This window comes from Saimiri boliviensis, chromosome 12 (assembly GCF_048565385.1).
Source record: "Saimiri boliviensis isolate mSaiBol1 chromosome 12, mSaiBol1.pri, whole genome shotgun sequence".
NCBI lineage: Eukaryota > Metazoa > Chordata > Mammalia > Primates > Cebidae > Saimiri > Saimiri boliviensis.
Window position 1 is genome coordinate 109,846,270 of NC_133460.1, and position 25,400 is coordinate 109,871,669.

Below are 25,400 nucleotides of genomic sequence, written 5' to 3' on the forward strand. Positions count from 1 at the left end.
TAATGAAACTGCAGTTCCATCACTTGATACGGTATGAAACTACAGTTGTTGGGTAGCTCAAGTAAAATAACTGTTGTTTTTAGCCTAAGAGTGGTGACGCTGCTCCAGCTGCTGATGCTTCTCCTAGTCTCAATCGAGAAGAAGTGATGAAACTCCTCAGTATATTTGAGTCTCGATTGTCATTTCTTCTCCTTCAGTCCATTAAACTGCTATCTTCAACTAAAAAGAAAACAAGGTAAATTAAGTGGTTATTTGTAGGAATTTCTTTCCCAGCACCCTACCTATAAAAATATTCTCTATTAACATTGTAAAGAAAAAATAGGGTCCGGGCACATTGGCTCACACCTATATACCCAGCTTTGGGAGGCTGAGGCAGGCAGATCACTTGAAGTCAGGAGCTTGAGACCAGCCTAATGAACATGATGAAACCCCATCTCTACTAAAAATACAAAAATTAGCCAGTGGGGTGGTATGCACCTGTTAATCCTAGCTGCTGGGAAGGCTGAGGCAGGAGAATCGCTTGAACCCGAGAGGCAGAGGTTGCAGTGTGCTGAGGTCACACCACTGCACTCCAGCCTGGGCAACAGAGCAAGATTCTGTCTCAAAAAAAAAAAAAAAAAAAGAAAGAAAAAGAAAAAAATAGGTTGCATTCTCTCTTGTCTTCTGTGTGGATAGTTCAGAATTTTAAATGGTGTTTCTTCTCGACTTGTTAAATTAGGTAAGAACTCTCTCCACGAAGCCTTCTATGTGCTGAAATTACAGAAACAAAAAAATCTTGCTGCCTAGTGGCAAATAGTCTATTGTTAATATTCCCTGAGGGAGATGAATGCCCCTGGAATCTGTATTTCTAGTGACACTTCTGGATGTTGTCATTAATGGAGAGTCTGGGCTTGGGTTTTGATGCTCAGGGCCAAGTGCACTGCAGAGCAGAGGACAGAACACGGAAGCAGGAGGGAAGAGGGCACATCTCTGCAGAAATGTCCTTATGGCCCTGCGTCATCATGTTACACTTAGATTGTTTTGCCAAAGTTGTTATTCTGGCATTATTGATTTAATTTGAAATTACAGTAGTAAGTACTAGATCAGGAAAGTAATATAAATGATATGCCTCCCTTTTCTTAAATATAAGTGCAATCTGGCCGTATTACAAAATTTGGAAAATAGAGAAAAGGAAATGAAAATCATTTATTCTAATACATTCATTGTCACCAGTTATCTTATGTATATTTTACCAATTTATAATCTTAGGGTACAGCTGCATCTGCCTGGGTAAGGAAGGACTCTCTTTTCTCTCCCTGCATCAGCCTCTCTCTCCTTAGGTCTCAGGCTAGTTGGTTGCCCCACCTCTCATGGATTTAAGAAAAGCCATGACCTTGTAGTTTCTTGTGCTTGAGCCAGAGACTTTCTCCAGCTTTGCATCCTCAATAGAAACTTCCTTCAGTAACTGCTTTTGGACTGGGTGCCGTGGCTCACACCTATGATCCCAGCTATCTGGGAGACTGAGGCAGGAGGATTACTTGAACCCAGAAGTTCAAGGCCACAGCAAGCTATGATGGCACCACTGCATTCCAGCCTGGGAGAGAGAGCAAAACCCATCTCTTTAAAGAAAAAAACATGCTTTTGAATAATTCTCTATAGTCTAAGGAGAGGTTTTATTTCATTGGTAACTCTTAATGTCTATACCATATCCTGGTTGTGGTACACAGCAAGGTATGTTAATAGACTCACTGATTTAGCAGAGACATCCATCTTTCTGAAGAGCCATAAGACAGAGCAGATAGTGCATATAGTAACAAGACTGGAAAAGAATTTCTGCTTTTTCCTAACAGCAGTGGGTGAATTTTTAAAATTTGTATTGGTTTCCACAAGGTGGCAATGTAAATACATGATATGTAAGAAAATGCGATTCATTGATTTTTCACAAGTCAATCATTTGAGAAATTGGGAGTAGGTAATAGTTTCAGTTTTATCTTTTATAACGATAACAGTCATATGTATGACCTAAGTAATTTTTATTTTAATGGAAAGTTTTCTAAGATTCTGTTTATTTAGGTTATTAATATTCTGCTGAAAACTATTTTAATCTAAAGCTTTCATGCATGATGCATAAAGTCTTATGTAGCTAATTATTGATTTTTTTAAGGTTTATTAAACTGTGAAATGTGATACTGTGTTAATACAATAAATACTTTGACAAGTTTCCAAACAAAAATATTAGTTACTAAGTTGATGATATTTCATTTTTCACTGGTATGAAAACATCTATAATTTTGTTTTTAAGAGGAAAATACCCTCTGCCACAGACTTAGTTATTTCACAGTGAATACATGAACATTCTCTTTGCAATATAAAGGGAAATCAGAGTGAGATCTTGAAGAAAGAAAATACTATCAGTCCTCTGTATCCAAGGATTCTGAATCCAGATTCAACCAACCATAGATTGAAAATATTAAATAAAGAATAATAAAGGCCGGGCACGGTGGCTCAAGCCTGTAATCCCAGCACTTTGGGAGGCTGAGGCGGGTGGATCACGAGGTCAAGAGATCGAGACCATCCTGGTCAACATGGTGAAACCCCGTCTCTACTAAAGATACAAAAAATTAGCTGGGCATGGTGGCACGTGCCTGTAATCCTAGCTACTCAGGAGGCTGAGGCAGGAGAATTGCTTGAACCCAGGAGGCGGAGGTTGCGGTGAGCCGAGATCGCGCCATTGCACTCCAGCCTGGGTAACAAGAGCGAAACTCCGTCTCAAGAAAAAGAAAAAAGAATAATATAAATTTAAAAAGCAATATAGTATAACAACTATTTATAAGCCATTTACGTTGTATTAGGTATTATAAGTAATCTAGAGGTGATTTAAAATATGTAGGAAGATGTACACAGCTTAAATGCAAATACTACACCATTTTATATCAGGGACTTCAGCCTCCTCAGGTGTTAGTTTTCTGGAGCATCCTGGAACCAATCCTCCACAGATACTGAGAGGCTGTGTTAAATAAATTTTTATTTTTTAACTACTGTTTTTTCCACTTCATGCCATCTGGCAAAAAAAAAAATAAACAGGGCTTAATAATTAAAGTCTTAAGTTTATAAGACTCATGTAGAACTACAGGGAAAGATGCATTTTTACTTGTTTAAAAAAAATTGTGTTTTCATTTCCAGTTTATGCAGGTATTTCATCATCATATGACAACGGCATTGGCATTGGCCTACAAATTCTAGCAGGAGCAGTTTGTTAGGCCAACGGTTTTTTCTTTCTTCTTTTTGATTTTAGAATTTACTTTTCTGCTGTATTTTAATACTCATTGCTTTCACAGATCCAGGCCTCTTGACATTTTGGTGGCTTTGGGACTTAATATAAAGAAAAACTAAGAAGTAGAAGTAATCTCTGAAGATTCAGGGAGCTCTCTGCTGCAGGGCCAAGAACAAATCTTTTAGATTTATGGGTTGTTCCCATTTAAATGTGTACATTTAATATTTGGTTAAGATTAGTGAAAAGGGAGATAAAATGATGAAATGATGGAGCCCTCTGTATAGGGGTCATAGGTCATGAGACTACTGATAATAATTCATTAAGGAAAGCATGATTTGTAGAAATTTGTAGAAGTTGGAAATTGAAAGATGAAGATTTAAGATTCATTTTTATTATTTATTTTATTTTATTTATTTTATTATTTAAAAGTTTTATTAGGAATCAAAAGATTTTACGTTTGTAATCCCTGCAGCCACCAGTTACCTTTAGATGCCCAACTAGTAGTAAAATGGCAGTGTGAGGTCATTGTCCACAAAGAATAATTCATCTTTCAAATGCCTTTTCTATATTCAGTGCTATTGCCTTGATTTACTGTCAGAGTAATTTAAATTTTCTATAAGGTTATTAAAGGGTTCTGTGACTGTTAACTCTCCCCCAAAACTAAAATATAGCTGATCTTAGGCACAGATTACAGATAGGGAATGCATTTGGAACAGTCGGTTTTGCTGTGCTGTGGCTGTTGGGGGAAGGCAGGAGGAGATTTGCCTGATAAAAGAAGTGGGAATTGCGGGGAGCTCCTGTGGAGGAGGGATGGAGCCAGGAATGAAAGAAAGGGGAACTTCTGGGGGAGGGGAGCTGTGCACTGCTGGCACTGTTGGCTGCTCTCTAGCAGGCCTGACTGGCAAGCTCTTGGGTGAAGGGAGAAATTTTGTGCCCCAAAGAGGTGAAAGTGCATAGCATTTGAAATTGGAAAACATGACATTTTGACCTTAATCCAAACTATCAACCCTTCTGGGCCTTAGGTTTTACGTCTGTAAAATAAAAATGCTAGTCCTTGCCTATCTGAGGAGATGGGATTATTGTAAGGCTCAGATGTGGTCATGGACACTGTAAAGAGTTGTGGAATTGTTATCTGTTACCTGGTTATGTGAGCCAGGGGTCTTTAACCTGGACTCATTTTTTTAAAAAATGCTAGGTATGAACTGCCATGTAATTAATTACTAGTCCTTTCCAGTAGTAACAGAAATAGAATTCACCCATCCATCGTAAGGGGTAAATATTTTCAAGATCAACTGTAAAGTGAAATAGTTTTAAAGTAGAGTACTGTCTAGTACTCTTCAGCTGAGGGGCATTCTTCATACAGAACGGCACTAACATTTTTAGGGTAAATTGAGATGCAGTTCTTGTCAGTCAGGAATCCGTGTTTAAATCCTAGGTAGTTCTAGCTCTAGAGACAGCAGTGCAACAGTGGCTTTAGATGTGTGCGTGTGACACAGGATGGCGCTTTGGGCCGAGCTGGAGGAACGGAGGAGATACTGCATAGCTCCCTCTGCCCTCGCCCGCCCAGCTCCACTGCATTTTCTTCATGCTCTCTATCACATTCTTGTTCACTGTGGTCTCCCCTGGTGCTTCCACTCCCCTCCCACAAACTCCTACTTCAATAGAACACAGATTCCATGAAGGCAGGGGCTTCTTTCTGCCTGTTTTGTTCTCTGTCAAGAGCAGTTCCTGGTACATAATAGGCATTCAAATATTTATAAAAGGTACGAGTGCTGGATTTCAGTGATGTATTGAAATCAATGTCTAGAAACAGGCCTGTGAGCAATAGATAAAAGAAGGCAGGTCTGAACTCGACAGGAGTGGAGCCCTGCTGCTCTGTGAAGAGTGACTGTTGGGCTGTCGCTGGCCAGTGTTCTGGACCTCTGAATTGTCGGGAGGCATTGGTGGTCCCTTACCTGTCTCTTTTTCTTTTTTAACCCTAGCAATAACATTGAAGAAGACACAGTTCTCAAAACCAACAAGCACATTTACTCCCAGCTTTTGAGAGCGACTGCAAACAAAACTGCGACTCTTCTGGAAAGAATCAATGTTATCGTCCACCTGCTGGGCCAGCTTGCCACTGCCGGCAGTGCAGCAAGCAGCAGCACCATTCAGTGACTGCACAGAGCCGCGTCCCAGACACGCTGTCAGTGCCTTCAACTCGGAGCCGGTTTGTTCATTTGGTGCTTTGTTCCATTAAACAATAGGAAAATATCCATTTAAAACAGGCATATCAGTGGAAACACAGAGTTATCTTAAGTGACAGACAAATTACAGTTGAGTTCTGTGGCTTCTTCACTTGACGTGCTGACATCAGAATCCACCTTAAAGCTTCCACTGTTTATTTCTTTGAGAAGTACATAGTACCTCAGTATTAATAGACTTGCTGTGATGCAGTTACACGTTCACATATTTTCAAAGTATGTCAAGCTACATGGGTCTAAAATACTGTTTTGGATAAAATGTTACTTTGGTCAAGAGAACTTTTATCCAAATGATATTACAGGTTTAAGTGGGTTAAGGAGACTTCTGTACGTCTACAGCGTTTTCTTTTAAATTGCACAGAAAAAAGTTGCGTTCTTTATAAGCTTCAGTGCAGGATTGTTCCAAGACTAGCTGTTGTGCAGTTTGCTGTATTTAATGCATGTTCTGAAGGGTTCACTTTTGACTTTATATGACAGTTGATCAAGAATAGGTACTATCCCTTTTTTTCATTTTAAACTTGAAACTGTGAATAAGGTAAGAAAACTATTTTGAATAAATAAACTATTTATTTAAAATGTCTTTGTATTTTTCCAGTTTCCATTCTTCACCTTGAGTTTTGATGTGAACTCAGTCTAATTAATAAACTTTACAAAGTCAAGCTCAAAACATTAACATTAACATTCTGCTGTCCACTAAATTTCCCGAGAATATTTTCCTTATTACTGCCGCTGAACAGCTCTTGTTGTTACACACAAGCATCCCCTATTATTTGCAATGGCTACAGTGCACAAGGCTGTCTTTGTTCATAATTCATATTTTCAATTTCAAGGCAGTGTAACATGGAAAACAGGCTCTTTCAAGGTGAGGTAAAGGTCTGGAGTCCTGTGCATGATGCCACTGTGGGTAGGTGTGCTGCCTAGGCCTGGGGGCAGGTGCGCTGGAGATCCAGCCAGCCCCCTGCAGGCCCGTAGGTAGCTGAGGTGAGTTGTGCGGGCCCTCCACAGTGGCCATTAGCCCCTCCGCACTGACTACACCTCTGAAGGCATTCCAACTATACTAGGAAATTGTCTGGAATAACTGGTTTTACGCCAAATTTTTACTGAGCTATGATGTAAAAGAGGCTTCTTTCTCTTTTACAGAGATTTCCAGGTGTTTTCATTGGCCGAGATTTTTTTGTTTTGAGACAGGGTCTCACTGTCACCCAGGCTGGAGTACAGTGGCAGAATCTCAGCTCACTGCAACCTCTGCCTCACAGGTTCAAGGGATCTTCCCACCTCACCCTCCCATGTAGCTGGGACTACAGGCACGCACCCCAGTGCCTGGTTAATTTTTTGCATTTTTACTAGAGACGGAGTTTTGCCAGGTTGCCCAGGGTCGTCTCCAACTCCTGAGCTCGAGGGATCCACCTGCCTCAGCCTCCCAAAGTGCTGGGGTTACAGGCGTGAGCCACCATACCCAGCCCATTGACAGTGAGTTAACATCCATCAGAGCTTAGCAGAATTCTCTCTCGCCATTTGTCCACTTAGGTATTGTTTACTTAGTTTGCATTTTCCTTGGAACAGATTTGCATCAGTTTGCAAAAATTAATCACTGAAACATTTCAAGTTTTTCCTACATTGTAAAACAGTTGTACAAATTCAGCAATATTCCATTTCAGGACCACTGTCATTCGGTTTCCCCTTGTAGCAAGTGTGCACACATAATAAAACTGTCTTTGCCCTGCTGGATAAACCTAGACACTTCTGTTGGTTATAATCCAAGATGATATGTCATCTTTTGAGTTAATGAATTCAAAGGGATGTTCTACTTAGTAGGAATGAGCTGGGTTAGAGGTATGAGAGTTGCTTATCTTTTCTCCCAGCCCCTCTCCTTGGCTGAAACAGCCTTTCAGTCAAGAGGAAAATTTGTTCTTATGTAAGTATAAATTATAGCCATCTTCCTTTGTCAAAGCAGTAACATGAAAGTTCCTACAGGGAGACAAAGATCCTTAAAACATATATTTGTAATTTGCTATTTTTAACCTACCTGTGTGTTAGCTGTTCTTTAGAAGAAGAAATTTGGTATTTGTGGCCTGATCATTGAGGCTACTGAAACCATTTTAGTTCATTTCATTGCCCAGATTTGTTCACTTCGTTACGAATGACATCGGGTTTCGTTCGGGTTAAGAGTTAATAGCTGTATTATGTAAAAGTTGAAGGGACATATGCCTATCCTGGATATAACTGATACTGGAAAAATAAAATTATCCAACTAGCTTCAAGAGTCTCCTTTTGGTAGTCTGGTCTTTAGAACCTAAGTAAACTGTCATATAAAGTGCCAGGAGAGAACACTAAGTGAATTACAGTGAACCAGAAGAGTTGTTCTGTTCAGGACCATTTGGGTTGCAGGCCTGTTTGTTCAAACACGATGGTGCAGAGGACCCTGGGCTGGGATTTGGAGATGAGGGCCCAGAGCTGCCACCGCGTTTGACTTTTGGCCGGATACAGCAGATGAACTTTGGTCAATATGACTGGAAATGTGTACGATAGTATCCATCCTGCCGCACTGACAGAGTTGTGAAGATCAAGAGAGAAATAGACTTGAAAGCCTTTTATATACTGTCATTAGAGAAATGTCATTCTGACAGGGACTTTGGAGTGCAATTCATTTGAATTCCATGACCTTTCCAATCAAATCCCTCAGTAAGATCATACCCATGGCGTCTCCTTCCTTGATAGCTTGACCCATGGCTCTGGTCACCTTTCCAACTCCCATAAATCAGGTGGGCAAGCAGTTGGGATGGGCAGAGCCCCACAGAGCAGAACGCGGACAAAGATCTTTGGGTGCTTAGTTTTGTTTTTTGTTTTGTTTTTAACCTTTCTAGGTTATGAATTATGTTTTACCTGAGCAACTGATTTTTAAATCAAGTATTTTAAAAGTTCAACTAAGGCTTTTTCCATTGGGTTTTAACTTACAGAGCCACATTTGCCTCAGCTACTGAAAATCTGGCTTTCTTTATAAGCAATATCAGAATTTTTCTCTTAGTGAAGTCCTATGACTTGAATCTCCATTTTCCATTTTCTCTCATTACATGTTCAGTGTGGAGATATGGACATCACAAACATCAAACCACTTCTCTGAAATGAACTTTTTTGGAAATAAGCCATCAGTAGGAAGCCAGGAATTCTGTTGTTTGTCTCTGTCATTAACGACTTTCCAGTATGCATTGCCTTTGAAAAAGAAAATGGAGTTGTATGCATAGGAGTAATAAGCAGAATCTATATTTCGAAAAGGATGGTTTTGTGGTATTACTGCTGGAAAAACTTCAGTCATCTTCTTTGGATAAGAATTAAGTACTTGATTTCTGTTGACATCAAATGCAAATACCTGCAAAGCAAATTAGATAGACTGGCTCTTCTGAAAATTACTCATATTTTAGGTTAATTTATAACAATGAGATAAGTAACTCAGATTTTGTACCAAATTCTTTAGACTTGAACATCCAAATTTTCCATCTGCGATGCTCTGCCATTGCTATTTAGATCTGACGTGAGTACAGGTTTTTTGTTTTTTCTTTTTCGGGGGGACCGGTCTCGCTCTTGCCCGGGCTGGACTGTAGTGCAGTGGTGCAGTCACAGCTCACTGCAGCCTCGACCTCCCAGGCTCAAGTGATCCTCTTGCCTCGGCCTCCCAGGCAGCTGGGACCACAGGCATGTGCCACTACACCTGGATAATTTCTGTATTTTTTGTTGAGACCAAAACATGGGTTTCACTTTGTTTCCCGGACTGGTTTCAAACTCCTGAGCTAAGCGACCTGCCTCGTCCTCCCCAAGTGCTGGGATTACAGGCGTGAGCCGCTGTGCCAGGCCAAGCACAGCTTTTAAATAGGCACTTGGTCATCTGACAAATCTCTATTTGGGATGACAGAAGCAATGTTAGGCTGAAGAGCCTTTACTTACAAGGGACTCCTTGAAGAAGTAAATTAACTTCTTTCTTCGGTCATAAAAGGCTGTGTCTAGGGGGCTTGGGATGCCAGGAAATCCTTCGGATATCAACTTGGGATAGCTTTTTCCTTGTTCATCTTCTGTGAGGGCCTGGTCCTTGTCACTGTCATATCTCCAGTATTGATTTCCTGAGAGCCAACGAAAATAAATTCATGTGGTTCATTAATATTAAATCACAGGAAACGTGACAAAGAGGATAGTTTTTAGGATAGGTCTCAGGCAACCCTGTACGGCATGTTGCCATGATTCTAGGAGGAAGCGGGGCTTTCGGCATCTGAGAGAAGCCTCCACTCAGTGATGTCCCAGGTCTGCAATGACTTCTAGATTTAGCCCAGGGAATGCATTTTTCTTGAACGTCATTGCTGCAGTTGGAATGTTGGTTGCCTTTCACAGCAAAAGCAAACCCTGTCCTGTGAACATCATTTTATCGGCTGTCATCAAAAGCAAAAACAAAACAGCGAAACTAATGTCTTTTTTACCTGAGTGTCTTCAGGGTTTTTTCTTCTTCCTTTATAGTCTAAAGCTGTTCCTTTTAATGTTAGTGGCCCAAAGCTTGGAATCATTTTCCCATCCTAATCGGTATAAGCCCTCTTTTTGCAGAAGAAATTGTGATCCTTATGATTGGATTATACCTTGGTTTTAGAGTCATCTAGTCCCACCGCCACACCCATTTTACAAATAAGGACGCTGGAATAGAGAGAGCTGAAGCGACTGGCCAGGAATGCAGGCCAGGACTCTCAAATTCCAAATTGCAGAGAGACTCCACACTGTCCCGTGAAATGGAACTTGCTCCATTTTGTTTCAAAGTTCAAATGCTAATTCCGTGCTCTAAATCAGTAGGGGGTTATTTTAGGCTCTTGTTAGTTCCTAATTCTGAATATGTGGCATCTTGCCAACATAGACTAAATCCACTTAAACACATTTCTTTGGTGTTCACAACTCAAAGCACCCCAAGCAGTACATTCCTTAGCAACCAAATATTTAATATGTTTGGAAAAGTTCACCTTTGAGAACAATGTGATGTATGTCCAGTTAGAGATGCAATTCACTCTGACAGGAATTTCTTTTAATCCAAAATATTCATAGCAAATTAAGATGTTTTTAAAGCTCCAAGAATAAAATACAGCTGTATTGTAGGAGTTCTCCTATGATGACCTAATTCCGTAAGATTCTTTGAGTGTTGCCAACCTTAATTCTAGTTTGGGACTTCTTAAGGTCCTGAAAGATGTGCCTCTACCTCTGGAAGACCTGAACTATAAAAGTCCGCTGTCAGGTGATTTCTTTATGTAACTGAACTAATTCTTCCTTTGTGTAATCTGAAGGAAAATTAAGACCAAATGTATATACAGGATCCTTATGGTAAAATTTGCATATAAAGTTAATTCAGTTTGGCTCTCACCGTAAGTCTTTTTGAGCAAGTTAAAGCCTTATGGTTATATTACCAGGATTCAGGCAGAGGGAGTACATAACTTGACTCTGGGTAGGAAAGGGGAAGGAAAAAGCAGTGACCACAAAATCGTGCTTGTGATTGGACTCTGTGTTGTGTGGCTTTGCAAAGGCAGTATGACTCATGCATGAGGCCCAGGGTACTGGATGAGACCAGGTGAGTAAGGAGCAGTGACAGCAAGAGAGTCCCAGACCTGCCTTTCTTTGTGTATTCCCCATGACCCCCCGGCTCCACCACATCAGCTTCTGCCTTCCAGCAAAACATTGACCTTCCCTGTTGAGAAATTGCCATTGATTCCTCATGGCCTGCCCAGTGAAGTCCAGCCCCTGACCCTGGCATTTGAGGCCCTCCGTGGTTGGGCCCACCTGCCTTTCTAGCCTGATCTCATCCTGTGTGAGTCTGTCGCCAACTCTGATGGACCCCAGTCTCCCAGCTCTGTGGCATTTTCACTCTCAGCCCCACAGCTTGGCTTCTACTGCTTGTCTCTGACACTTCCACACCCTTATCCACTCACCATTCTGGGTACCTTTCTCTGGACATCCCAGATCCCACCCATCCTTGAGTCTAGGCCAAGATCTGATTCCTGGAGGCACCAGCATCTAATTCCAGGTGACAATGATCACCTCTTCTGCTTGGCCAACCCTTAAAAACACTTCTGTTCCTAGGCTTCCAAGGAGTTTTCTTTTCCTCTAGAACGAGATTAAAACTCATGCAGGCAGGGCCCTTTGTTAGTTTTTTGGCAAACCCCTTAATGCATAGTAGAATTCATTCACTCATTCGGTGACTTAAGTGCCTTCTTAAAAAGATCAGGGGGCTCGGTCAGTGGTAATCCCAACACTTTGAGAGGCCAAGGTGGGAAGACAGCTTGAAGCCAGGAGTTCAAGACTAGCCTAGCCAATTTAGTGAAACCCCATCTCTACAAAAAAAAAAAAAATTTTTTTTTTAAATTAAGCCAGGTGTAGTGGCGTGAGCCTATGGTCCCAGCTACTCAGGAGACTGAGTTGGGAACATGACTTAAGCCCAGGAGGCTATAGTAAGCCATGATTGTGCACTCTAGCCTGGGTGACAGTGAAAGTGTCTCAGAAACAAACAAACAAAAAACAATAGAACTCAATCCTTGTGCTCTCAGAGCTTCCAGTCTGATAGAGCAGATATAAATTAAGCAAGTGAGGATAAGAGCATTACAACAGATTTCTTGGTAGGGGCTCAAGACCTTCCTTCTGAGTGCATTTGTTTAATAAGAGAAATAGAACCATGAATGAAGAATCTGTACCTTTAAAAAAATAACGTTCATCTCTTCTCCATGTCCAGATGTGAACGAAGGCATCTATGCTGTGTGTTGGGATTCCATGCCAGCCAACGAGGATTTGGATAGGGTCCCCATAGCGTGTCCTATTGTTTCGGTTTTCGTAAAGCCAGTACCAGCTGTTGCGGAAGAAATACGTGCTAAATCTCACCATCACCTCTCCATACTGGTTTCTCTCTTTGCGAATCCAGTCAAATGCCGTATCAAATGTTCCCTCACAGGAGCCTTAAAAAAAAAAACAGCCTCTTGTCATATGGTGCAAAAACTTATCTTTTCGTGTGTGACTTGAATGAAGACAGTTGCAAAGCTGGGGCTTTCTATAAAAACACCTTTAAGCAAGACACCATGTAAGACTGACGTGGCGCCAGGTGCAGTGGTGCATTCCTGTAATCCCAGCACCTTGGGAGACCGAGGCAGGAGGATTGCTTGAGCCCAAGACTTCAAGATCACCCTGGGCAACATGGTGAAACCCAGTCTACAAGAAAAACGAAAACAAAAATTAGCCACGCATGGTGCCTGTGGTCCCAGCTACTTGGGAGGCTGAGGTGGAAGGATGACAGGCCTGAGAACTGAGGCTGCAATGAACTGAGATCAGGGCATTACACTTCAGCCTGGACGACAGAGTGAGACCCTATCTTAAAAAAAAAAAAAAAAAGATTGAGGTGGCTGAGTAGAGGGAGCTGGAGGCACCAGAGTGCCTGCTGCAGCCCTGGCTCACGTGCCCCAGGCTGCTCTCCGAAGCATCTCAATTTGGATGCAGTTATTTACAGTTGACCACCCTAAATGTAGCTCGTGAATGCCTCCCTTGACAGCTTGACGGCAGTTTGACTTCACTAGAGAGAAGTTTAACTCTGGGCTCATGTCAGAGCAAGATTTCCACTGGGGCAAGTCAGTGTGTCCTGGCAGTTGTTACCTCCAAAGACACAGAGTGCTGAGTATGGGGAATGTGAGAACGGAAATGGGGTGGTCTCTCTTAAGGACTTTTTTGTTTGTTTGAGATAGTCTTGCTCTGTCACCCAGGCTGGAGTGCAGCGGCGCAATCTTGGCTCACTGCAACCTCTGCCTCCTGGGTTCAAGTGATTCTTCTGCCTCAGCCTCCCACGTAGCTGGGATTACAGGCATGTGCCACAACGCCTGGCTAACTTTTATATTTATGGTAGAGACAGGGTTTCAACATGTTGGCCAAGCTGATCTCGAACTCCTGACATCAAAAATCTGCCCGCCTTGTCCTCCCAAAGTGCTGGGATTACAGGCGTGAGCCACTGTGCCCAGCCTAGGGACATCTGAATGGAGAAGAGGACAGCTTTCTTCCCTTGGCCTCTGTGCTAAATCACTAACCACTTTAATTAAATAACCACTAGAACGTTTGGCCTGAACGATTTTAAATAGATTGGAACTTATCCTGGCCAGGCTAAGCTGCTCTTTGCCGTGGGATTGCAGTAAACTCCCAGGGCTTCCAGTGTGTGTGTCTCTGGTAGGATGCCACAGCACAGTGGCGGGGGGGGGGGGGGGAGCTCGTGTTGAGAAAACTGCTGTGTTCACGGTCCTCCTAAGAAATGCACGTGGCACGTGCAAGAGAGGACACAGGAGGGACTGGTGTGGGCAGAACCACATTTTACTATCACGGAGCTAGAGGGTGGCTACTCTTGGGTGGCGCAGTTGTACAACGTTGTGCTCTTGGGCCCAGGCTCCCAGTGAGGAGTGAGCAGGGTCCTGCTGTGCTCGGGAACACTGAGTGTCCTCCGTGAGCTTTGCCCTCCCCGGCATTCTTACCGTACAGCTTTTGAATCGCTTTCCTGTCCACCCAGTCCAACTCAAACGCAGGCTCCTGAGGAATATAATTTGGTTGCATTATGGATCCTGTCCTGTAGGTGTGAGGCAAGCCCAGAACATGGCCAATTTCATGGACGGCCACCTAGAAGGGGAACACAGACCATGGCGCTGGGCGAAGCCTGGGTGACGGATTCCTGTGTTACAGATGAGAGGCCCGTGCTTGTGAAGAGGGGAGCGCCAGTGGAACTAGGGAACCCTGGCCAGACACGGATTTGCCTCCTCAGAGGACGCGGACACTGCCCGGGAAAAGCTTGGACTTTCTGGACGTCGCCCGTGAGCACTGCTGGTGCCCTATCAACATGAGCAGCTCAGGACCACTGACCTTGAGAAGGCTAATGCCCATGTCACTGGTGGGAGGTGTGAAGTGTTCGTCATCGTCAAAGTGAATGTCACCTAGGCGCCAGGCGTGTGCGAACTCCTGCCCACTCCCATCGAAGGCCCGGGGACAGCCCAGGTGCCGGCCTGGAGATGGGGAGAAGGAGGTGGTCCCGGTGAGAGCCCAGCTGGGGGCCTGGGAAGATGGCACAAAGGCCTCATCCAGGCAAGATCCGGGCGGATCCTCGCCTCTGCGGCGGACATGAAGTAGTGGAGGCCGGTTCAGCCAACCGTGTCCCTGTACTTCTCATGCTTGGACATTAACCCAGTGAGACCAGAAGACAGCCCTGAGCACCCCTGGGTCACAGATGGGGCTGCAAAGCGGCTCAGTCATTTGTCCAGCTGCATGGGGGAGGTGGTGGCACCTGTGCGTGACTCCACCCTGTCCTGAGGCCCCTGCTCCCTAGGGAAGCCTGAGGCACAGGCAGGACGCCTGCGTGGGGCTTTGAGGAGCAGGCGGGGCAGCAGCCTGTGCGCGGGGCCGGCCCTAGTGTCGCCGCAGGCCACACCAGGCTTTCTGCAGGGTGACGGCGATTCTGACAAGACCGCACTGACCAGAGGCTCCGCCTGCCCTTCTGACAGGTGCCCCTGGGACAGGCTGGGAGGGCTAAGCACCCCCATTCTGCAGGTGGCGGAGGCAGGGTGAGGGTGAGGCGCGCCGGGGTCCCCGAGGCGCTCTTACCTCTCCCAAAGCCCAGCTTGATGTCGACCGCGGCCCCGGGGGCGGCCAGGTCCTCGCGGAAGTCCAGCGGCGTCACCTCGCTCCACATCCTGAAGGCCAGGGCCACGATGCGCCTCTGCTCCGCCGCGGACAGCTGGCTGCTCAGCGCCTCGCCCAGCAGCCGCCAGCTCAGCGTCCTCTTGGAGAAGGCCTGGGCGGCCCCGCCGTCGGAGGAGCCCCGGGGCTGCCAACCCCGCCGGGACAGGGACAGGGACGGCGGCGCCCGCGGGGAGCGCCTGGGGCGGGCTCTGGGGAGCCGGCGCGGGGGCGCACGCGGGGCGGCACGGGGTGGTGGGCGCGTGTCCGGGACCCCGCAGCGTGGCCGGTTCATGGCCTCCAGGGTGGCCGCGTCCAGCTCCCCGCTGGCCGGCAGCGCGTTCGCCCGCTGGAACCTGCGCACCGCCTCAGCCAGGGCGGTGTCCTTGGGGGTCTCCGGCGGCCCCTCGGGGCTGCGCCCCCAGGTTGCCCGCGCCCCTGACCAGCCGTATCTGGACAGGAACCGCTGCGGGAGAGAAACGCACCCTAATCCCGGGCCGCCTCCCTCCTGGCCTTCCTCCACCCGGGCTGCCTGCCCCAGACTCTCTAGAGAGAGACAGAGACAAGCAGAGAGAGAGAGAGAGAGAGAGAGAGAGAGAGAGAGAGAGAGAGAAGCAGAGAGAGCAGAGAGAGAGAGAGAGAGAGAGACAAGCAGAGAGAGAGAGACAGAGAGACAGACAGATGGAAGCAGAGAGACAGGCAGGGAGAAACAGACGGAGTTAGCAATAGAAATAGGAAGACAGGGCGACCGAGGTCTATAGAGAGAGGCAGTGAGAGATAGAGACAGGAGCGAGTCCTGGGCGCAGTCCCGAGTCTTTGGATGGGCGCCAGGCCGGATCAGAGGCGCCACAGGGCCCGAGGAGACTGGGCAGCTGGGTGAGCACATGGCGGGAGGAGGTGAGAGGTCCGGGTTGGGGAGGGCGCTCACTGAGGCCTTGCGGGGCAGGGTGGGGGTGCCAGGGAAGGCCGGGTGCGGCCACAGCGCAGAGAAGGCCTTGGAGAGGCCGGTCCTGAGAGCTGGGAATTCGAACTGAGGGGTTTGGCAGTGGTTGGGTCTGAGGACCTGGGGGCTTCCTCATGGCTGTGCAAAGGGAGGGAGGAGGCCGGCTCCACTCTGCTGAGAGCCTGGCTACAGGGCGGCTCTCCTGCTCCCTGCCCTGGCCTTTGGGGCACCATGGGAGCTGGGAATTGGACTTGCCCCTGAGCATCAGCTCCAGCCTGTCGTGACCACAGGACCAAATGCCAGGGCAGGTCAAGGGGCCTCATTGGTCCACTCTCAGCCCCCAACATGACTCTCTGGAGGAGGGGATTGCCTGCATTGGACTTCCTGGGTGCTTCACCACAGACTCCGGTGAAGTCCACGGATGCCACCCCAGACAGCTCTGTTAGGATCCCACTACTGCCGTGCTAGGGAACCTTGCAGGGCCATCCGCTTCTCTACATCCAGAGACTGGCATGTGAGCAGCCACAGAATACCTTCGGACAGTGCCTTGGCCACTACAGTACCATGCTTGACTTTGAAAAGGCACTTGGCATTTGAGTCTGTTGTCTGTGTGCACTGGTGTTTCTCTCTCACTAGGGCTGACCTGTGGGGTTGTCGAATCGGGTTAAGCATGGATTCATGGTTGTTCCACTGAGAGCTACAGGAGCTACTCCTCCCTCCCAGCCCAGCCTGCCTGACCCTTCTCTGCCTCCACACAGCTGGCATCCTGTGCCTGGGGGTGTTGCTTTTCTGGCCTCTCCTACCTGAGCAGCGTGGAGGTCGGCAATGGGCTTGGCCTGGCGCAGCGGGGACAGCTCCAGGTCCGAGTGATCCCGGCTATGGAAGAGGCTCTCAGGCTGGGTGGGCCCGGGAGCAGCAAGCCAGCAGAGCAGCACTGTCGGACGGAAGATGGAGGCGGCGAGCATTGGCCTGGTCTGAGCCCTTGCCCTCCCTGCCTGGCTTCGTCCCCGTCCCCGTCACCCCTCCTTAAGGAGCCGGACCTGGGGTGGCTTTTATAAGCCGCCCAGAAGGGAGCACCCAGGTTTCCAAGCATTTCTCACCCAACCCTGAAGTGTGCCCACTTGGAGGCCACGTGGCAGGCCCTGGGTGTGCTGCCTTTGAAGACCCCAGGCTCACCTTTCTTGTTGGTGTGAGAACTCCTCTCCTCTCTTTGCCATATCCCGGGGTAATTACATCCTCCAGTCCCTGCAGGTTCCATTTCTATGGAGATGTGCTGTGGGCCAGCTTGCCGCTAAATGAGCTGCGGAATTAACAGTGGCACAAGGCCGCACCTGTAACAATGTACATCTCAGAACTGGGCCTGAGTTTAAAAACCCTGACCGTTAATTTGCTTACAGTTTGGGCCACATTTTTTCTAGGTGAACTGGAGTTTGGGGATTTTTAGTTTGTTTCTCAGACTTTTTGTGTGTGGCTTTTCTTTTTGTTTCTCTTTATATAAAGGTGATCTAATCAGTAGATGGTATAAATTGTAAAAGCAGTGAGAATAAAGAAAAAATTCTGTGATTCTGGTAGTAACATTTCAGTGAACATTCTTGCAGATACATATGTGCAGGTGCCTAAAGAAGTATTTGTGTGTCTCCATTTTACATAAACTATATTCTCTATTCCTTACAAGTCAGCACAACGTAACAGGCACTTTTCTGTTTCTGAATGTAAGTATTTATCTTTCTAGTTAACAACTGCACAGTGTCCCATTCTGTGGGTAGAGATTTTTATATGAGGATAGACTAGAATCACCTCAGCCCACCCACTTTCCCCTCATGGAGAAGCCTCAAGTTTCTCTGGGATCTTGAAGACAGAGCCTTCCCCAAAGCAGGCTTTTATTTGAGCAGACGTCCTCCACAGAGTGCAGACTGACTGGGCCACAGCTGTCCATGGGGCTGATCACAAAAGTATGGAGAGGCCAGTTGCAGTGGCTCAGACTCATAATCCCAGCATTATGCGAGGCTGAGGCAAGAGAGCTGAGGCCAGGAGTTTGAGACCAGCTAGAGCAACATAGTGGGACCCCAACTCTACGGAAAAAATGTTTAAAAATTAGCTCGGCATGGGTCGGGCATGGTGGCTCACACCTATAATCCCAACACTCTGGGAGGCTGAGTTGGGCAGATTGCTTGAGTCCAGGAGTTTAAGACCAGCCTGGGCAAATGGTGAAACCCCATCTCTACTAAAAATACAAAAATTAGCCAGGCGTGGTGGCCTGCATGTCTGTAGTTCCAGCTACTTGGCAGGGGTTTGAGGCTGGAGGATCTTTTGAGCCCAGGAGGTTGAGGCTGAAATAAGCCAAGATTACACCACTGCACAACAACCTAGATGACAGAATGAGACCATGTTTCAAAAGGAAAAAAAAAAAAAATGGACAGAGTGATGTGTGCCCCTTGCAGGCCTAACTCTGAGATCACCCTTGTATTCTCTATGATTTCTCTTCCCTCAACTCCTGGCCCGATGCGGAGCATCCAGCAGAAGTGGCCTGGATCCCTGAATGCCCCTGTGGAAGGCCACCCTCGAACCCTTGACTGCTCTGTGACAGGAGTAAGAAATACAACTTAACAGTGTGGAAGCTAAGATTTGGGGTTGGTGGGTGCAGCAGTTAGATGACCGTAATAGAAGCAACTAAACACTTAGTCTGTCCCCAGAAGGACCCATAACATGCTTCTTGTTCCCTAAAACCTGTCTGCAATAGACTACAGCTGGCCCTTCCCTCTCTGGTGAAGGCTGCAGAGGTCAAGGGGCAGGATGGGTGTTCCCATCCCCGATGATGGCCTCCACTCAGGGAAGCGCCCTGCTCCTGTGAGCCTCATGACAGGTTTCTGGGTCACCTCCAGCCTTCCTAGTAGCTGTCATCTCCCCATGATGCATTTTCCCCTTTTCTTGCAGAGGTCTTCTGTATTCCAGGTCCTTCCGCTGTCCTGGCTGACCCTGGTGTTCCTGTGAAGGACCGGTGCACTGCTCTGACCTCCCCCACCGTGACTCTGAGCTGAAGATCCTCACCTCCACTCCAGTCAAGTCACCCATGGCATGGCCTGGCTCAGCCCTGCCACCCCCTGGACTACTGCGCCTCTGATCCTGCAGACATAGGCAGCCCCTCATGCCCACTGCTGGCTCTCCTTGGAGCTTCTCACCCTCTTGTCTCTATCGCACGGCCCTTTGACCCCCAATTGCGCTGAGGGTGCTGAAAGTCCTTCTGCCTAACCCACTTAAGTTGCCTTGGATCCTTGGTTTTCACCCTCTCCAGTTCGGATCCCACAGACACTGACCTAGCCCTTGCCTGAGAGCCTCCCACCACCCCTGTGCTGGGGCCGCACCCTGGGCGGATCTGGCTTTCTGTCTCCTGCAGATTGCTGAGCACTCGTTTCCTCATCCGTTTCCTTTAAACTCATGACTACAGCCCCTTCCCCGTGGGCTCCTGCGCTGCAAGCAACCCCCTCATCTCCCACTTTCCTGAGTATTTCCAGTTCCTCCTCTCTTCTTGGTGGGTCACATAGATGCCTGCAGGGGCTGATCCTCAGGGGCAAGGAAAGGACAGAGTATGGGGAGGCAAAAGTAAGGAGAGGTTCAGGTTCACTGCAGGAATGTCTACCCCAGCATCCAGAGAGCTTGCAGGAAATGAATGAAAGATTTTTAGGCACTGTGACTTTGCAGGTGAGAGCTTAGAATTTTATGTCAAAGGTCTGCCAAGAAGAGCAGGTGTGCACATTGCCTGTGTGGGGCTGTTATCCATTCTGTCATCATGAAACCAATACTTATTACTGTCCTAAGGAAGACAGAAATGAACATGATGAATTCATTCTCTACTGTATTAGTTAGGGTTCTCTAGGGGGACAGACCTATCAGGGCATATATATATATATATATATATATATGTAAAATGTTATTAAGTAGTATTGACTCACACACAATCACAAGATCTCACAATAGGTCATCTGCAAGCTGAGGAGCAAGGAGAGCCCGTCCAAATCCCAAAGCTGAAGAACATGGAATCCGATGTTCCAGAGCAGGAAGCAACCAACATGGGAGAAAGATGCAGGCTGGGAGACTAGGCCAGTCTTGCCTTTTCCTGTTTTTCCACCTGCTTTATATTCTGGCAGCTGATTAGATGGTGCCCACCCAGGTTAAGGGTGGGTTTGCCTGTCCCAGCCACTGACCAAAGTGTTAATCACCTTTGGCAACAAACACCCTCAGACATGCCCAGGATCAATACTTTGCATCCTTCAATCCAGTCAAATGGACACAGTGTAAACCATCACATCTACCCTCATGGAATTTATATTCTAAGTAGGGAAGACAAAATAAACAAAAAAGAAATGAAAAATCCCGATAGTGACAGGTGAATGTCTAGGGGGAAGAGTGAATATTCAGGTGAGCAGGAAAGATCTCTTGTGCGGATGAAATCTGGGCAACAGCAGAAAAATCAGAGGGACTCAGTCACATGTGACTGGGAGCTCAGGAGTGGTGTACATTTTCCTTTATCAGGAAAGGGCAAGCGCACATGTCCTGAGGCCGGGAGCTGCTGGGCAAACCTACAACAGTAGAGAAGAAAGAAGGCTGGACGTGACTGGGAGGAGTGGGCTGGGAGGGGAGGATGGCGCGGATGGACAAAGTCTCACTCTGTCACTCAGGCTGCAGTGCAGTGTGGCATGATCTCAGCTCACTGCAACCTACACCTCTCAGGCTCAAGCAATTTTCCTCCATCTCCTGAATAGCTGGGATTACAGACATGTACCACCACACCTGGCTAAGTTTTTGCATTTTTAGCAGAGAAGGAGTTTTGCCATGTTGGCCAGGCTGGTCTTGAACTCCTGGCCTCAAGAGAACTGCCCGCCTCGACCTCCCAAAGTGCTGGTATTAGAGGCAATAGCCACTGTGCCCGGCCAAGATTTTCTTAAAAGAGCATTTTATTCAAACTCTGAAAAGGTTTATCTTGATGTTTGCCAATTCACTTGATTATTTTATCATTTAGGTTTGGTTATAAAAGAAAAATCTCATAGTAATAGTGGGTTAAACGACATAGAAGTTGACATGTCTTTTATATTCAAGAAGTCTAGAGGTGGGATGGTTTTTGTGCCCACAGTGTCATCTTGTTCTAGAAAACTTCCTTTCCCCAATGTCATCTCAGGGCCCAAGATGGCTACTGGAGCTTCAGTTCTTATACCTGCATTCCAGGAAAAAGGAAGAATGATATCAGGGGTGTACATCTAACTATATCCCCTTGGCTACAACTTAATCACACTCTCATGCCTACCTGTGAAGGAAGCTGAGAAATGTAGTTTTTTTTTTTTTTTGAGACGGAGTTTTGCTCTTGTTACCCAGGCTAGAGTGCAATGGCGCGATCTCGGCTCACCGCAACCTCCGTCTCCTGGGTTCAAGCAATTCTCCTGCCTCAGCCTCCCGGGTAGCTGGGACTACAGGCATGTGCCACCATGCCCAGCTAATTTTTGTATTTTTTTTAGTAGAGACGGGGTTTCACCATGTTGACCAGGATGGTCTCGATCTCTTGACCTCGTGATCCACCCGTCTCAGCCTCCCAAAGTGCTGGGATTATAGGCGTGAGCCACCGCGCCCGGCCGGGAAATGTAGTTCTTATTCCAAATGGCCTCATACTTTGCTGAACATCAAGAATTCTTGTTCCAGGGTAATGAATGTTGATACCACCTCACTGACTCTATCCCTGTCACCTACTTCCTTAGAATTCTTAGTAAAATGATTCCCACTAGTTTATTTTCTGAAGACTTGTATACAACACATATTTTTATTTTGTTACTTTCTATTCACAGGGAAGTTGTATTAACATTTAACTGTGTGTGTGGCTACATGTAACTCATGAGTTAAAGCACATAAAACTCAGAACAGTGTCTGAGAACATGTCCCATAAATGAGCTGTGGCTCTATGGTCCAGAGGGAAAACCTTCAGTTCTTACCGCTGGCCCACCTAGGCCTGGGGGCCAGTTGCATTCTGCCTTGGCTCTCAAATTCCTGCATGATCCTTTATTCCTTCCCTGCACAAACTTCTTCAGCAACTCTCCTCAGTCCAGGAGCTGGAGGGGAAGGCACATGAGGGTGATGCAAAGAGGGAATGTAGGTCACACAACTGTAGGAAAACCCTGTGCAGCACATCTTCTCAGTGTCTTCTCCCACCCCACCCTTCTGTCGCTTCTGATCCCCAGGAAGCACACCAGGAGGCTGGCCACCCAGCCTGCTGGGGCTTTACTCTGGAGCTGGTGGGGGGAGGGGGGGTGACTCACTCGCCATCCTAGGTGGCCCTATTGCCACTCAGGGTGTTGTGTGAGACTCTGGCTTCAACCCGGCTTCCTACGTTGACTCTTCAGTCACCCAGAACATCTACAAACTGAACGCCGAACTTTCCCCAGCACATCAGGAACAGCTGGATCTGTAAAAAGTAAGAATGAAGTTTGGGAACAGATTTCTAAGGCCTTTTTACAGGCTTTCCATTTGCACATGAACCTCTTCGAAGTAAATACTGACCCTCCCAGTGCCTCAGAATTCTGGGAGATCATATGGTCTGTCTAATGCTGCAGTTGTATCTTTGACGGAAAGCCTTACATAAGCTTCTGTTCTCTCCCATCTAGCCACCGAGCCATAGAATGATTAGTTAACATAATTATTGTCCTTAATAGAAACTGCAGCCCTATGGGAGGGTGAGCAGAAGAAATGACTGTGACATCCCTAGGCTTCACTTTCTTGAGCTGGGTAATTACAGAGCTTACCTTCTGCCCCCCCCCACCATGACTTCAGAATCAGGGTTTCTCACCAGTGCCTTTCAAACTGGTTTTTACCTACTCAGCTCTCATGTTCTCAGGAATCTCCAGCCCAACTGTCAAAGAAAGCCCAGCTCCTGACTCACCCAATGGCCAAGGACACGCACCTGCTGCTTTGCTCATCTCCCGACCATGCACGAGCTCCCTGCCTTCCAAACCCCAAACAGATCCATCTTTAACCATGCCCTGCCCTGCTCCATCTGAAACAAGCCTTCGCCAGAACAGTCAATAGCCTCACATCCTCTTCAAAAGGTGGCTTCAGGTTGTGTGGGAATGAAAGGACACACATGTGACATTTAATAGCACGTAGACATTTAGTGAACCTTTGTCTCTGATTCTGCCCCCTGGCCCCTAAGGCTATGAAAAGGAACCTATTTTCTCTGCCCTGCAACAGGGTGTTCCTCCTCCTTCTTCAACAACCTGTGCTTCTGAAGCCCACGCCTCCCTCTCACTCTTGTCTGCTTACAGCTGGACTTCTCCTCCTCTTCCTTCCTCACTTCTGGGCTTGTCTTGTTTCTCCAACCTCTCCACCATGCATGAGGATGTTCCTGATTGCACTCCAGCTACGGGGGACCCTGTTCCTGGAATCCAGCGGTCTCCAAACATGGTGCACACTGGAGGCACCTGGAGAGCTTCTAACACCTCCTCCTGCTTGGGCTTTATTCTAGAAACCAATTCAGGGGAATCTCTGGGGGTGGGGCCTGAGCAATTTCATTTTAGAAGCACACCATGTGGTTCTGATGTACAGCCAGGTTCTTAGTTCATGGGCTAATCTGTTTCACTTTGGTACTATGGAGAAAAACATGCATGAAACAGTGCTTGCCCAATTATTTTACTTAATCTCCTGGGGCAAGTGGTTATTTCAGGCAGCCATCACCAAAATCCAGTTTTAGAACAGTTCTCAAAGAATATAATCACACACTTCAAGATTTGGAGAACAATTATCACTGAATTCTAACCTCTCTACTACTATGAATCTCATATGAGGTGGCTGATGAATTTCATGAGTCTAGGTCTAAGTGCTTATGCTCATCAATTTCTTCTAATTTTATTCCAGTTCTGCCACTCACTAGCTATGTGACCCTGAGAAATCATTTCAACTCTTGAGCCTGTTTCCTCACCAGAAAAATGGAACGAGGGAAACGTCCACTCCTCAGGGCTGCTATGAGGAGTGGAGATGAGGGATGTGGAGCCCAAATGCCTTTCAGCCGGATCTTTCAAGGAAACAGAGGCGTGCGGGCAGCACCTTTCCACCACCAGCCCACATGCTACTAACAGACAAGTCTGGGTTTCAGTCAACTCAGCCTAAATTCCAGGCCAATATTTTAAAAGTGGGGATGAAGTTTGGGAACAGATTTCCAAAGACTTCCTACAGGGCTCTGCATTTGCACATGAACCTCTTCTCAGTAAATATTGACCTCCCCAGCCCCTCAGGTTCCTGAGAGATCAGATGGTCTGTCTAATGCCGCAGTTGTATCTTTGAAGGAAAGCAAGTCTCTATACTTAAACTAAAATTGTCCTTAGCTCACAAGCAGGAACTTCAAGGTCCTTTTTATAGTATGAATAAATCTACGGTATATACAGCAATTTTCTGATTCATACCAGGTTTGTGGGTTATCAGAGGTGGGCATACCTGTCTCTTCCCTGAACACAGCTTTGCACTTAAAATGACACACAGCCAGTAACCATACACTCAGTAAGCACAGGTAGCCAGTGTGGTTTATTTGATTTCCTTTCTGCTGGGCACAGGAAGCTCTCACAAGGCTAGGGTTCAAGCTGGCTTCCATAGAGGGCAGTCATGTGCACGTGGGCCTGATCCCAGCCCCAGGTCAGGTCCCGATTCCCGGTCCTCAGGTGCTTTCCACTCAGGCTTGAGGCAGGAGTCTGGTGGCATCAGCTCCTGAGAGCCCTTGCTGATGCCTGGCTCCATCCAGAGCCAGCCCCGTTGGGAGGAGCCCAGCCCAGGAAGGCTGCATGAGGCAAGCGCCAGGTGGCTGACTCAGCAGCAGCCATGGGGCTGGAGTGCCTTCCTGATGCCAGTGGCCAGCGCTTGTGGCGTGGGGCTCTCTGCAGTGCAGCTTATAGGCAGGCCCTGGGCGGCTAGCGCGCGAGCCGTAGTGGGGCCGATGGCTGCAAACTGTAAAGACAGAAGAGAGAACAGGACTTCAGCACACCAGTGGGGGTTGGGACAGCAGGTGGCTGGACGTGTGCAGGGGCATCAGCCAGCCTTTTGGTTGGACGTCACTCCTTATGTGACACGTTTATATAAATGACAACATCACCTGATTTGAGCCCAGATTCTGAGCCTGCAAAATACCTCTCAATCCACGCTCTCATCACAGCCTCTCTGCCACCCTGAGTGAGAGCATGCTGTTCCCAGGCGCAGGTGAAGGGCAGGGACATGAAGGCCCCAGGCTGGTGCCCGC

General features: G+C 47.0%; 3 protein-coding genes across 12 annotated transcripts in view; 1 reads left to right on the forward strand and 2 right to left on the reverse strand.

Moving 5' to 3' along the window:
- EDRF1 (erythroid differentiation regulatory factor 1) overlaps window positions 1-7,750 on the forward strand; it is a 43,766-nt gene extending 36,016 nt beyond the window's left edge. For 2 of the 3 annotated variants that reach the window (XM_003922107.2, XM_074383064.1), the window contains 2 exons: window positions 84-235; window positions 5,236-7,750. In XM_003922107.2, coding sequence (XP_003922156.1) covers window positions 84-235; window positions 5,236-5,410 — 327 coding nt within the window. In that variant the 3' untranslated portion in view covers window positions 5,411-7,750. The remainder of the gene's footprint in view (window positions 1-83; window positions 236-5,235) is intronic. The other variant, XM_074383065.1, reaches the window with a different exon arrangement.
- Window positions 129-24,696, reverse strand: MMP21 (matrix metallopeptidase 21). 6 transcript variants are annotated; one of them, XM_074383069.1, is made up of 11 exons: window positions 24,608-24,696; window positions 22,441-22,586; window positions 22,117-22,233; window positions 17,318-17,441; window positions 16,945-17,075; window positions 15,124-15,664; window positions 14,389-14,528; window positions 14,007-14,148; window positions 12,201-12,458; window positions 9,436-9,608; window positions 7,811-8,863 (listed from the first exon to the last, which is right to left on the reverse strand). In XM_074383069.1, exons 4-11 carry the CDS (start codon window positions 17,397-17,399, stop codon window positions 8,564-8,566), a joined length of 1,767 nt encoding a protein of 588 aa, XP_074239170.1. In that variant the 5' UTR covers window positions 17,400-17,441; window positions 22,117-22,233; window positions 22,441-22,586; window positions 24,608-24,696; the 3' UTR covers window positions 7,811-8,563. The 6 variants fall into 6 exon arrangements, with proteins under 6 accessions (XP_074239171.1, XP_074239170.1, XP_074239168.1 ...); XM_074383067.1 differs by lacking the exon at window positions 24,608-24,696 and having other exon boundaries at window positions 22,441-24,584; XM_074383068.1 differs by lacking the exon at window positions 24,608-24,696 and having other exon boundaries at window positions 17,318-22,233; window positions 22,441-24,584.
- Window positions 24,667-25,400, reverse strand: part of UROS (uroporphyrinogen III synthase) — a 31,940-nt gene continuing 31,206 nt past the window's right edge. For 2 of the 3 annotated variants that reach the window (XM_003922106.4, XM_039464974.2), the window contains one exon: window positions 24,667-25,111. In XM_003922106.4, coding sequence (XP_003922155.1) covers window positions 24,974-25,111 — 138 coding nt within the window. In that variant the 3' untranslated portion in view covers window positions 24,667-24,973. The remainder of the gene's footprint in view (window positions 25,112-25,400) is intronic. The other variant, XM_074383071.1, reaches the window with a different exon arrangement.